The 13,854-nt window shown below is 41.3% G+C and overlaps 1 protein-coding gene and 1 long non-coding RNA gene across 8 annotated transcripts in view; one reads left to right on the forward strand and one right to left on the reverse strand.

Moving 5' to 3' along the window:
* Positions 1–13,854, reverse strand: part of THADA (THADA armadillo repeat containing) — a 290,497-nt gene that overhangs the window by 183,231 nt on the left and 93,412 nt on the right. For all 7 annotated transcript variants that reach the window (XR_009457443.1, XM_019483252.2, XM_059718568.1 and 4 more), the window contains exons 28-29: positions 4,519–4,608; positions 3,160–3,291 (exon numbers count right to left, since the gene is read on the reverse strand). Coding sequence is in view for 6 of the 7 variants with exons in the window: in XM_019483252.2 (XP_019338797.1) it covers positions 3,160–3,291; positions 4,519–4,608 (222 nt within the window). In the remaining variant the exon portion in view is untranslated. The remainder of the gene's footprint in view (positions 1–3,159; positions 3,292–4,518; positions 4,609–13,854) is intronic.
* Positions 6,343–13,854, forward strand: part of LOC109282169 (uncharacterized) — a 52,586-nt gene continuing 45,074 nt past the window's right edge. Inside the window, exon 1 of the long non-coding RNA XR_009457466.1 lies at positions 6,343–6,513. This is a non-coding gene — a long non-coding RNA (uncharacterized LOC109282169). The remainder of the gene's footprint in view (positions 6,514–13,854) is intronic.

A 13,854-nucleotide genomic window follows, 5' to 3' on the forward strand; every position in this document is an offset into this window, starting at 1 on the left:
TGTTAGGTCATGGCACTCCATCCAAGCCTTCTCCCCCACCATCATTCCTGATGGGTAATTGGTTAGTATATTGTATAAAGACAAAATAACAGACCATTGGATACATTTAATTGATAAGGATAATATTAGATGGCTCAAAGAAAAATGTTCAAGTTCAAGTACAGCAGCAACTATTATGAGTACAGTTAAAATAGCTTATATTTTAAATACTGTTACTACAGTTTGCTTACAGAAACAGCAGATGGTACATTATTTAATTCCTACAAAAAACAAGGGACACTGTAAGATACACATACACTATACCTCTAGGCCACTTCTGCTTTGAAAGATAAATTATATAGACTATGATTTGCCACCATAAATAGAAGCTTAAGTAATAATCACAAGGTCTTGATAAAGAAACAAATCTGCACTGATTTAAATACTCTAAAAACAGAACTAATGATGAAGTTTCCAGTCTTAATTGGTGGTATTTTGAACAGCAAAAATCTATCTTCCCATATCTGGAAGGACATCTAAGCCTCTTCTCTTAGCTCTCAAACTTTTCATGCTTATTCCCCCACCTCATTCTCTCCCTCTGCTATCCTACCTACCCAGAACTCAAGACCTGGGAGCAAAAAAGCTGGTTTGAAAATCTTAATTTAACCCCCATATAGAAGCAAATTATCTTTTAGTGTTATTTTACCAACACCAGACAGTGGACCTGTCTACATGTGCAATTAATGCAACACAGGCCTACTAAGCAGTAGTAAGCCTTCCCTGAAGCACGTCTACATGTGCACTCTGTTGGGAACAAATCTGCTACAAACAGGAGTTGGTACAGGGCTGCTCCCGCCCTGCTCTGGTCCCCTGCAGCAACCAAGGGGAGCCCCAGGCTCCCTCAGGATGCTAGCCAGGGGGTTGGCAGGGAACACAGGGGCTGCTCCTGATACTCATGGGGCCAGGAGACCTCTGCCAGTTGCAGTGACAGCTGTCTCCTCATCCCATGCACATCAGGAGGGGTCTTGATGTGCACGAGGCCGGGAATCAACAGCTGCTGAATCTGACAGAGCTCTCTGGGTCCTGTGCACATCAGGATAGACAGCTGCCAGCGAATCTGGTGCCCAGCAGGGATCTGTTGTCCAGCAGGGGGCTGGCCAGGAATTGTCCCATTTGTGAGGCAGCTGTCAGCAAGCTCCTGGCAGGACAGGGATTCCCAAGTGGTACAGCTCCCAGCCAGGTCCTGCCGGGGGCTGCTGCCACCTGCCCCACAAGCGGGATAGCTCCTGGCCAACCCCGTGCTGGGTGGGCAATCCCTGCACAGCATGGGGGCTTGCTGGCAGCTTCTGGCAAGCCCTTGGCTGAGCAGGGAAGCAGATAGGTCCCCAGTCCCAGCACTGCTGAGCTCCCTGCTCCTGTGGGGAGCCGGAAAATGCACAGAGCCAGGATGGGTGGGCTCAGAGTGACATCATCCCAGCATTGGTCAGCTTCTGGCTCCTTGGGGGAGCTAAGCAGCACCAGGACCGGGGACAGAGAACTTCCCCATTCCGTGTGGCTAACTGGGAACAATATTTGCTCCCAGTCAGTGTTTACATAAGCAGTATTGTGCAGTACCTAATGCATAGTTAATCTACTACATGTATTTACAAGAGGTAGAAAACCACACATTAACCTAATTTAGTGCACAGTGGCTACTGCAAAGGTTACCTGGTGATGCCTTACTGCACAGATTAGTCTACCGTGCAGTAAGACATCTCATGTAGACATGCCGACAGTGGATTAAAAGCAACATCACCATTAATGTGTATTTTAAATGGGCTTCTAAGTTCACTCTGAACTAAGTTTTCTGCAGTAGCTAAACACTTCTCAAAGCTCAGCAACATACAATTGCCTTACTAGGATAAGGGTCTTGATCAGTTAAGTCACACCGGGTGCATCTAGATGTGCAATTAGCACATAGCAATAAACTCTGGCATGATTCATGCTGGAGTTTATTTCTCCCAAATGCAGCATTTAAATAGATGTATAGAACCACAGCACCCTGAACCAGGGCTGAGCAGCTCTGGCTGGCAGAAAGCCCAGCAAATCAGCCTGGTAGCTTGGGGCTGCTCTGCCCTCGCTCAACATGCCAGAGAGACTGGTTGGGGCACAAGGGTGTTACACTGTGGGACTAGCCAGCAGGTAGCCCCCCCACACTGTAGCACCCTTGTGCCCCAGCCAGCCCCAGTCACTGTCTACATGAGCATTTTGGCCCATGTAGCTACTCCACTGTAGGATAGTACTTGTCTGGGACAGTACTAGCCTACAGTAGAGTTACTTTACTGTGCCCTATGGTTGATGCTTTACTGTGGAGCAGTAAAGCACATGTGGAGATGCACCCACCACATACCACATACTTTAGTATGGTATCTCAGACTGCACACCTGTAATTCAAATAATCAAATAATCTGGGAGACTTCTCCCAACTTTGTTCTTCTGGTAGAAAAAATTACCCAGAGCTGTGTGTAAAGACACTTAAATACTGAGGCCCAGAAGAGTAGAGAGCATGCAGTGCTGCCAGGTTGCTAGAAGACTACATTCTCTTCTGGGAGAAGCCACGGCATGTATAGGCATTGTCTCTCCCACAAGAAACTCTCCTGGGAAAGATTAATGATTTAATCCTGGCTGTTCCCAGGTTATTTTTCTCCTGGAGCAGCCATTTTTTCCTCTGGGACTAAAATCCTACACATCTGCACATTCATGATTTTGCCTGGGAGAGCAAAGATTCTCCTAGGAGAAACTGAATAACTGAATGTCTGTATATGGTCTCAAACAGCGGCTCTATATCATCTTTAGATGTAAGTTTTTAAAAAATTCACACATATACACAATACAGCTAACCACATACTTTCGTCATGCTGTAAACCAGATTTTTTTTTATGATCTTTGCATATAAAAGATGAATTAGTATGAGATAAAAAAGTTTGATCAAGTTAATATGTTATGTTAATTATATGTTAAAAGAAAAGGGTTTTTCCCTCCAATATAAATAAAATTACACAGTACTTAATAAGCTGTTTATCAGGTGACTGAATGCTGCAAAGCACAAAATAAACTGAAGAACTAGTCTTGAAAGAAGATTCCTTTTACATGAAAAATCACCAGAAAACATAAAAAAGCTTATAGAAACAGATACCTTACCTCATAATGAAAGGAACAAAAGGTGCCATACTGAGCGCTGAATAAGTGCCATCCATTGGAGATGGATACAGCTTACCCAGGATCAAAAGCAAGAGGAATAAACTTGGATGGAGCTTACATTCGCCACTTTCACTAAATTAAAAATTACAAGAGGTATCTGGTTAAAATTAATGTTCTTACGACATATCTGCTTTGACAGTTAATCCCTCATGGCATACCAGGAAATACTACAAATAATATGTAGGTATACTACACCCTACTGCTACTATGCTATGCATAAAATAAAGTCTTTCAACCTTTAAGTGTAAAGTCCTCCACAGATGAGAGAGGTTATTTTATTTCCAATACATACATGAGACAGTGAATCAATTAAATCCACTTTTATACACATTTACTTTTGGAAAATAAAATTCAGTTGGAGAGATAGCAAGACAATGATAAGAAAATATTAGTCAAACTATTGACTATACATTATTTTACATGCTTATTTTAAAAAATAACATAACAAACACTGTGCAGTTAATTGAGTAATCCAGAAAGTCCAATCAAAGTTGCATGGAAGGTTGGGACCAAAATTAGTCATGTATTAGCCCTTCTTCAGAAGGACGAGAAATGAGGGGGTGAACTGTGGGTTTTATTTTGGAAATGATTATATCACCCATGCTACACAGATTATCTTTCTCATGATAGCACCCAGAGATCTCAAATCAAGATTGGGGCAAAATGAGATAATCACTGCATAGATACAGGCCGAAATTTCCAAATACAGGAGCTTAAATTCTATAAGTCTATATTTAGGCTTCAACAGCATATAGTTCTCAAAACACTTACAGAGAGAAAGAGGTGGCAGTTTAAACCAGGGGTGTCAGACTTGCCTTATGCCTCAAGATAGATCTGGACCACAGGGTTCCATGTAGGCTGGATTCAGCCTGAGGCACGGGGTGGCTCCAGCACAGTGCACATGCTGGCAGCTGCAGCCATGGCTCTACCTCCACTACCTGATGCAGGTAGGCCATGGCATGCACCAGGGCCGGAGGCAGAGGAGACAGGGCAAGCATCTGAGACAAGCAATTGTGGCTGTATATGCCCTCACTTGCCCTACTGCTATCAATCACCAATGGTCAGTCACTAGGGCCCAAAAACTCTGCATTCTGCAACAGGCCACTCCCTCCTGACCATGTCCCCAACTTCCTGTTGCCTGCTATTAGCCCAGTGGGCTGGACAGAGCATTTCCACAAACTGGATTCAGCCCATGGGCCATATGTTTGACAATACTGGTTTAAAGGGTGCATTTAAATTTGTGTCTCTGCATTTTATGTCCCACCATATGTAGCAGAACTTTAAGTACCATCATCTTACCTGTCCCCAGAGATGGCTACAATTTCCAGTTGCTTGAGAAGGAAAGGATAAAGAGTTGGAAACCGAGAGAAAAATTCTCTGCCTGTCATTCTGCAAAAAACAGAGGGTGGGCGGAAAATCACAATTAGTATTCTACAGTAATCTGCTCATTTCAAAATACCAGCCACCTAAATAAAACCACAATGCTATAATCAACACAGAGCCAGGACAATTGCACAGCCACAGGGAACTAGCTGCAGAAATGGCACCGACCCAAATGCTTTCATTTAAAAGATAGAAATAAAGATCAGGGCTTTGTATTTACAACAGGAATTGCTGGGTTCTCTGAGATTTTGAAAATCAGGCCAACACTACCAGATGCAGGTAACCCCCAAAACCAGCTAATTTTCCTAATTTTAAACATCAACTTGACAACATTTAGGCCAAACAAAAGATATGTCCACCTCATAGCAATTCGTATAGTAGATCAGCTATCTACCTAATGCCTGTGATTTCCAGGGCTGCTGCAGGAGTCACTAGTTCATAACCTGACCTTGTGGTGGAGAGCACCAAGCCTCATCGCCTCCTGGGTGCAGTCATCACACACCATCAAGTTGGTCCACCTTGATCTGGCTCCCAGCTAAGACCAACCCAAAACCAGGGCTGCACTCTGTCCAGTTTGTTTCATGCCTTTTAGCTGAAACGAAGGCTGCTTTCCCTAGAGATGCTGTTGCTGCCCTGAAAGATCACCTCCACACAATGCATCCTTGCCAATGCAGCTCACTGGACACACCACCTCAATTACTGCCTGTTACCCAAGCCGTAGGTGGCAACAAAAGCGGATCCCTCCCTGTGGTGAATGAGAGTGGGGGTGGGATCCGGTTTGAGATCCTATCTAAAAAAGTTCTGTATACATGGTTGATCCAGGTGGGCCAAGCCCATGTCCTCACGAACTGTCTGGATATAACTTGGAAATGGTGCCTGGTGACAGCAGTGCCAAAGCAGACTTCCCTGGACTGAATGACTGTGTATAAGATACCCTTTGCCAAAAGGGCCGGCTACCTCCAGTGGAGATTGCTATATGGGCCCCAGCTAGTAGCACCTTTGTCCATCACTTAGACCCAGTGACATTGGAAGTGAGAATGCTTCCATTGTTTTTTTTTAACTGCCCCCAGCTGCAGCCACTCTTTGCTTCCCTCAGCACTTTGGCATGCTGTACTTGGATCTATCTGAAACCATGTGCATATTTTTGCCCTGTACTGGGCAGCCAAGGGAAACACGATTTGCCTAGCCAATTTCCTGTTGGACCAGACCAAAACAGTGACCCTATACAGAGATGGAGGAACCAACTTCCAGGGACTGGCTCTGATGATGCCCTCTAATGCTTTCAGTTCCAGGTCTGGGTATGCCTCTCCTTTGAGCAGGGCACATCACCATGCAACAGAACATAGATAGATTTGTGTCATGCTAGGACACCAATGGGGTGTTCTCGGTAAGGTGACAGATGGCTAGCTAGTTCAAAAAAGCGTGAACAGGTGAAGGGTGTGGCAGAAGGCCACCTCTATTTCTCCCCATAAACTCTGCTGTGACAATTTGGTTAGGATGGGCCCAGCAGAGGATACACACTTACCCTATCTCTTTAGGTAACCTGAGCTGGATACATTCCTGAGGGAGGGGGGAAACCTACTCCCTCTGCCTACGTGACTGTTATCACATACCTGGGTGAGAGGCTTGCTCCCTGGGAAGCCAGGAACTGCCAGTCTGCCCAGCAACTAGTGATGCATTTCAAATTGGTTGGCTGACAGCCAACAGGTTCTGGCCTCCATTGGACCAGGTAAATGAGCTCACAGGGGCTAGATAAGTTAAGGACTGCCCAGGAGGAGGGGGCAGCAGCCATGAGGAAGACTCAGAGACAGAGAAGAGCTGTACCATCTGAAACTTGCTGTCTCTCAAAACTCATGATCAAGGAACTGCCTGCCTCCAGAGGGAATCTCCACCTGCCTCTGGATGATACTTGTGAGTAAGCTACCTGAGATCTAACTAGATATATAGCTTGCAGTAACTCAGATGCGTGATCAAAGGCTACCTAGCCATGCCAGTTTGCTCTATGGGATTTCTCTGATATTGCTCTACCCTGTACCCTATTCCAACCCTACCCCTTGTAACCAATAAAGTTTTCCTTTGTACCTAGTGGGGAAGATTTATTGAGAGTGGGTCTAGATTATGCCTTGGGGTCCCCTCGGTTTGGCTGACTATGGGAGACTACTACTTGTGCTTCTGACTGAAGGAAGCATCCCAAGTTCTTGAAGTGAATCAAGTACGCTCGAGGGCTACTAGACCTGTGTTTCCCAGGGTGCACAGAGCCAGAATCAAGCCCAGTCCTGGGTGGTGGCGGTGGAACCCCCAGGCTAGTGGGTATGCTCCTGGAATGGAGTTGGCCAGATGTGCGGCACCCCCAGGGAGGCACTCGGAGCCTGGAAGGTGGTCGGGTGCAGTGAAGTGGGTGGATCAACGCAGGAGCACCCCCTACTGGCCTGCCACAAAGGGTGTTGGGGAAGAGGGGTGGGGGTTTCAATCTTCTGGTTATGATGCAAGACTGGCTATGAATGCTTTCATGCCCAGCCCTTTGTGTATACTTTTCACCTTTTTGCTTTTAATATTTTTATAATAAAGTTCTAAAAGAGTCTAATTAGTTTATTAGTACTTGCGAATATACACTTGAGGGCCATTAGATGTAGTGGTAAAAACATCTGGGTGTCCATTTATCCATCCTACTACATGTTGCTACCAAAAAGACCCTTCACCCCCATTTGCCAGGATAGATGCAGCCTTGTAAGCCTAAGTAACAATTAGATTCAAAACAGGTCTCCAGCAAAGTAACAAATTTAATAAAACATGCAGTTTATATCAATACTTAGCAACGCTCACCATTAACCAAACTTAATAAAGGAGCAAAGTTCAAGCTATGACACTGAATAAAATTAAGTTAAATCTAAGCTTTTGCGCAAGCTTCTTAGAACATTTTATAAACACTTAGCCACTGTCTAGCCTGCTTAGGAAACTTTTAACAAAAACAGTATTTTAAATCTCAGAATTGTAAGGAGCCTAATTCAAATGTACACAACAGATATATAAAAAAAGGGTTCTGAAACCTGCAAGCGAGTCAACCACCAGAAGAAAAAGAGCAGGACTTTAGTGCATGCTTACCATATGATTCACTGAGCAAATTAGTAAACAAATGCTAGCAAAGCTTCACTGCAAAGCTTCATGCTAGCAAACATAAACCTACATCAACAAAAAAAAAATCACATACAGAAACTGCAAAAGTAAATGTTAGTGAAAATACACCCCCCTCAAACCTCCAATGCAAGAGTAAATCACCACGTGGTGAACATCAGCAAAACCTCACCCAGTGCCCAGCTAAAAAAACATGCCTTAGCTGCAGGCCATAAAGTAAACACAGTAAAACAGATCACTAGATGGAAACAAATGTTCAATAAAAAAGAGATACAGGAAGCTTTCTTTCTGTAGTCACATAAAAAGTGAGTTAAAACACTAAGATGTCTCTAACCAAAGATAGACTTGGGACACTTGCCACAGAATTTTGTTTTAGGAAGTTAGATTTCACCCAAAAAAAGGGAAGAATTTCAAATCTTTATAATTGAAGAATGCCTTCTAAATATGAACAAGTATAAATTGATGAAGTAATGATGACAATTTAGAATACCAACCTTGTTAGATATTTCACTGATCCATCTAGCAGAAACATCCAACTTATTGCTTATCCCACAATCCCAAAAGGCATTTAAACATGTGGGGAGGGCAGGGGTGGCACTTTAATTAGAGTGGCTCCAAGAGTTGGAGTAGCCTTGCTGCACATGTACAGGCACCCAAAGTGCTTCCCCACATACCAAAAATTCCAAATGTTTCTTTCCCTGCTGTTAAAATTTCCAGTTTCCCTGGTCCCAACAACTTCGGAGCAGCATGTATAATACGTGTGCAAATATCTCAAACTAAATAGCATAATGTGGCATTTATACACATGCTTTGGGAGTGTGTGTGGGGGTGCTTGAATGAAAGTGCCTGGAGTGAGTGGGGGGCTCTGAGAGTAGAGGGGGACTCTGAGCGTCGCTCTAATTAGAGCACCAGAGCCTCTTGTGTATCAGCCTCCCTGCACTGAAAAATGGCAGTGGAGGCACTTTAACTAAAGCACATCAAGCAAGCTTTAATTAAGGTGCTCCCGTCACCATATTTCAGCGCAGGGATGCTGATACATGAGACACTGGAGTCTGCTGGAGCGCAGTAAATACCATGCTCCAGCAGACTTAATTAATCAGGTCTGCTCTGATGTGCTATAATTACAGTGCATTCCCAGAGCAACCTCACTGCACATGTATAGGTGACCATGGATACCTTATTGATTACAGAATTCTTTTTAACTCAATAAAACCTAAACTTTTAAGCCATCATATAGATGTGGCTGAATTTCTAGACCATCATGCTAAAGAATTCAGCAGTTACCTGATATATTTGCAGGCATTATCAATGGATGTTCACTTAAAAGCACATCTCGTGTAACATATAACCTTCCTCTCATGGGAAAAAAATGGTTAGAAGAACAATTGTACACTTTGGGACTTTAAAACAAAATAGAAGTCCAATTCAGCCCAAATGCACAAAAATACAAAATATACAAAGCAGCAAAATTCATGTAATCTAAAAAATTCTAAGTACTGTAATGCTATAACAAAACACTCACAAATGAAAACACAACAAAACAAAAAATCTAATGCATCAGTCAATTTAAATTTTAAAATTGAATTCCTTGAAGAAATAAAGAGATAATAGATTAAAGAGCTCAATGTTTAGGTCCAGTTTCTGACGTTGCTAACACCAATTTAACTCCTATTTTTATGCTTTGTCTATTCAATAAGCTTTCTTAGAAATGGAAGCCTATTTTTTTTGAAGTCTCATTTCCAACAAATAATTACTCTGGATGGATCAGAAACTGTAGGTCAAACTAGATAGTTGCACGGGGAAAACAGGTCCTTCTACGCATTCAAATTAAAGCTGGATAGAAACCAGCTGTAAAGTTGTTACACATCTTCAAGCACTAATTCATAGCTAGTTGACTTTTTTTTTTTAGAGCTGGATAGTCATTTTTATAGTGTGATAATTACTCTGCATGTGTGGTTGCTCTTACTTTGCACATGTAGCCAACCTAAATTTATTACATGATTCACCAATTAATTGTATAATATAGGTAACATGTAGCAGCGGCCACGGGGATACTCCCAAAATCAGTTCTTGGAGTCTCATCTATATTAATGCTGAGGCTCTATAAAAATCTTCATTCTGCATTGCATTCTCATTTTAATATACCCAATTCGGGCAGTAGGTAAAATCGGTCAAGCACATACGTGAGAAGTACCATTTAAAAAAAACAACAACCCCAACTTCCAAGTGAGCATGACTTTTCCAAGAGTGGGTTGCATAGTTACTGTTATTAAGAGTTAAACCCCAAAGTGTCCAATGGGAACCACCTTCAAAAACAATATTAACATTTTCAGCTCTATTAAACAGCAACCCTGTGTAAAATAAGTGTCATCTCTAGTTTTCTCATGACTGCTTAAAAAATGTGACATAAATGTATTTGATTTAGGATGACATCATAACTGACAGCTGTTTACATGAGCTTTTAATGCCATGACCTGTTTAGCACAGGTAAGATTTATACATCCATAAAACAGCCTGCAAATGAATCCAAGGACAGAAGTTTTGAAAATATTTCAAAGAACTGGATGATTTTCAGTGAATTGGAAGCATAAATATTCAAAGGGGGGGGAAGGGTTGTTTGTTTGTGTAAGAACATAAGGAGGTATTTTTGAACAAAAAGAGTTGCCTTGGAATTCCCAAGATGTAGTACTACAACCAGCATTATCAAGATTACATTTCTTGTTTTAGAAACCCAAATACAATTTCCCAGTTTATAAATTGGTCTGAGCATTTACAGTAACTATTTACATCAAGGGAGCTGATTAACACCTCTGAAAAACCATTCAAACAACTAGTTAATTTAAGGGTTGGCTCCTGTTGCAAAAGGCCTACTTAAACAAATACAAAATTGATGAATAAAATATTAGAATTAGGCATTCAGTTCTGAGAACATTAGGCTTAAAAAGCATTTAGTACACATAGATTTTATGCAGTTTATAGATAGCCAGAGGTGGAACCCCCGCTCCCCCAAGAGAACGGCAATTGAAACGGGGAAATCACATAATTTATGATTACTGACCCAGAGATTATTTTGAAGGAAGGAATCTAATCTAAACTTGATTGCTACTTGTTAGATATGTGTAGAAGATGTGCCTTGAAAGTATTTGGACTGAGTACTTATTGCTGCCTCTGAGCAGACTAGTCTGTTAGGCAATGGTTCGAAACCAGGGAGCCACAGGTGACACGCAACATTAGTGAGGTATGTGAATACTTATTACTCACAATTAAGCCCAGAAATTACAATTAGGAAGTCAAAGTATCAAAACAGTTCTGGCCTGTTGTGCTCTTTCTGAGTTCTTTGCAAGAGATGAACTGCTCTATTGCAATATTTACTCAAATCCAAAACAAGGTTTCCCTTCTCATTTAACATGGGGAGAAACAAGTCTTGCCTTGGATTCGCGTATCAGTGCTGAACCTGCCCCAGGCCAGGGCAAGGGCAGCTGTCACTGCTGCCTGGCGTTAACAGCAAAGCAGCGACTACGGTTGGGGATCAGGCAGGGGATGGGGAAGCAGAGCATCTCAGGGATTGGGCTGGGGATGAGACAGAAGCAGGGGGTTGGGGTGGATGACAGCATGGGTCAAGGATCAGGTGGGAGGGCAGGCAGTATCAACACAGGAACAAGGGGCAAGTGGCAGGGGAGCAAGATATGGAGGGTCAAGTTCCCTGCCCCTTTCCCTATGGTTGGGGATAATTTAAGATGACTGTCTAATAATTAGAGTCTATTATAATTTTCCATTTGTAGAATCTAATTATTGGGGGGTCATCTCCAATTCATAGTCATGTTGGATTTGAATAAATACAGTATTTTTCTATAGTGAAACAAATGAGTGAAATCGAAGAGCTGGCGTTTTCCAAGGGGTTCCTTGACTCTAACAAAGGGCGCCTTGAGTCAAACAGTTGAGAACCACTGCACTATAGGAAAACTTTGGCCACTTCCTGTTCATAGACTAGATGGCGTAGCAACATTATTGGAGACAGGATGAAATAAGAATGTTCCAGCAAAGTGTAACCAACAAACCGTGAAAACTTCAAGGGGAAAAAAAAGAGGCCAAAAATAGAGTGGTAGAATAAGCAGAAAGTAAAATAAGTAGATAAATTTGATGCGGAAAATAGATATTTTTGCCTGGTTGATTTTTAATCAGTGGTAATATCAGGGACATCTGCAAAAAAATGTTCTGTCAGGTATCTCAAGAACACAAAGTTTTTTTTTGCCCTAGTTAATAGTATGGTATTCGACTCACTCTTTCCACAAAACAGTGGAAAGGTGAAGATTTTAAAAGGCGCACATGGCAATTACTCACATGATTTCCATTCAGTTTAATGTACGAAATGCCTAAGTATTTATAAAATAGCAGTTGAGATTTTCACATTTTAGCCAATACTCAAGATTTGGATCATCCATTTCAGTGACAAAAACATCCCCTCTCCCCAGCCCACACACATTGCCTCAGACTCAAAAAGAACTACATCATGTCTGAAAGAGAAAACAAGTATTCTGCAAAGTTACTTACATACCAACACACCAGTGAAGGTTAAATGTTCATCCCAGACTGAAATAATATTAAGCTACCAAAGCAGTTCTTAAAGAACCAATTTGATTTACTTTAAAAAGGAGCTGTACACAGAGACTAAATAAAGAGGACAAATTGTAAAGATGACTAACTGATGACAGAAACAGTTACTAATGATAAACTCAGATGCAGATCTTGCCACTAGGAGACCACTTTTAATTAACTGCAATTAAACTAACATTTCACAGGTCACAGGATTTTATAGCTGCACACCAAAACCGCTGTTAATAAAAGAACTAACTGGAAAGAGTGCAAAGGCACTGTTATCCAATGCCCAGCTTAAATTATTTATTACTGACTTGCCCTCTATTATTTTAGCTTCTCTTTTTTTCCCCCTATACAGATACAGAATATTTGAAAAGCCTAATATTTCAAACAGAATTAGCAAGATCTAAACAACATGGCTTGATGCTGGGTTATTTATATTTCATAAAATAAGGGTAACTTCATTGAAAACAGAAGAGTAAAACAGTGAACAACGGATGAACAATTTGTTTTCTGCTGTTACTCTCATGAAGGATATCTAGCACCATTTTAACCAGAGACACTAATCTTGAATCAATCTCTTGCTTCTAATCTGGTCAAATATCATCACGCATATATTTTAGTAAACAAACAAGACGGAAGAGACAGTTTCTGCCCCAAAGGTCTTATAGTAGCCACATGCCAGATGGTTGTGTAGAGAACACTTCTTTCTTTAGAATAGTTTTTCAATAAATGGTGGCACCAAGATCAGGTTAACTTGCAAATCAGCACGCTTCAGAACCAACATTGACCATGAGACTTTTAGAGGAAAGGGAGTATTATGTTTGAGGGATGGAAATCAAGAAGGATGGTTTTCCCAATTCTACTTTCTTCGCCCCAAAATAAAAATACAGTACTTTAAAATACTTTCTGTTGAAGAATCTTTCCCTTCATTCCAAATCTAAGTCAAATTCCATCTGCCACTCGAGTAACAATTCCATCCACTCTCTTCAACACTTTTACTCTTTCCAATGTTTCTGTTCATATGGACATGCTCCACAGTTGATACACAGAAGGAACAGTAATAGGACACTACCTAGAAAATATTTTTTTATGAAATATAGGGAGTTTTTGTGATGTGGCAAAAGGTAACACTATGGAAATGTGCATGCTATGTTTGAGACAACATAATAATCAAGTATGGAATCCGATTCCTTTAAAAATTAAAATGGTCTAACAGTAAATTGTAGGGATGCTACCTGTAAATTGTGACTTAATTCCTTCATTGTGGTAATGCAACTAAAGTTAATAACTGAAGACAGATGAAAATCATAAGCTCTCAAAAAGAATTTACAGAAAAGTCTATTTTAAGTGGCAGCAACACAGCAATGTGCTATAGGGATGTATAAAATTTCTTAAGGAAAATAAATGTAAAAAGGAACAGAAAAAGCAGCTTATCAATTCCAGAAAAGGCTCAGCTAAGAGTTTTTACAGAACTTTAACTGTACTTTTGATTATTCACATAGGTGCTTGTACAGCTTTACT

This window comes from Alligator mississippiensis, chromosome 1 (genome assembly GCF_030867095.1).
Source record: "Alligator mississippiensis isolate rAllMis1 chromosome 1, rAllMis1, whole genome shotgun sequence".
Taxonomy (NCBI): Eukaryota; Metazoa; Chordata; order Crocodylia; family Alligatoridae; genus Alligator; species Alligator mississippiensis.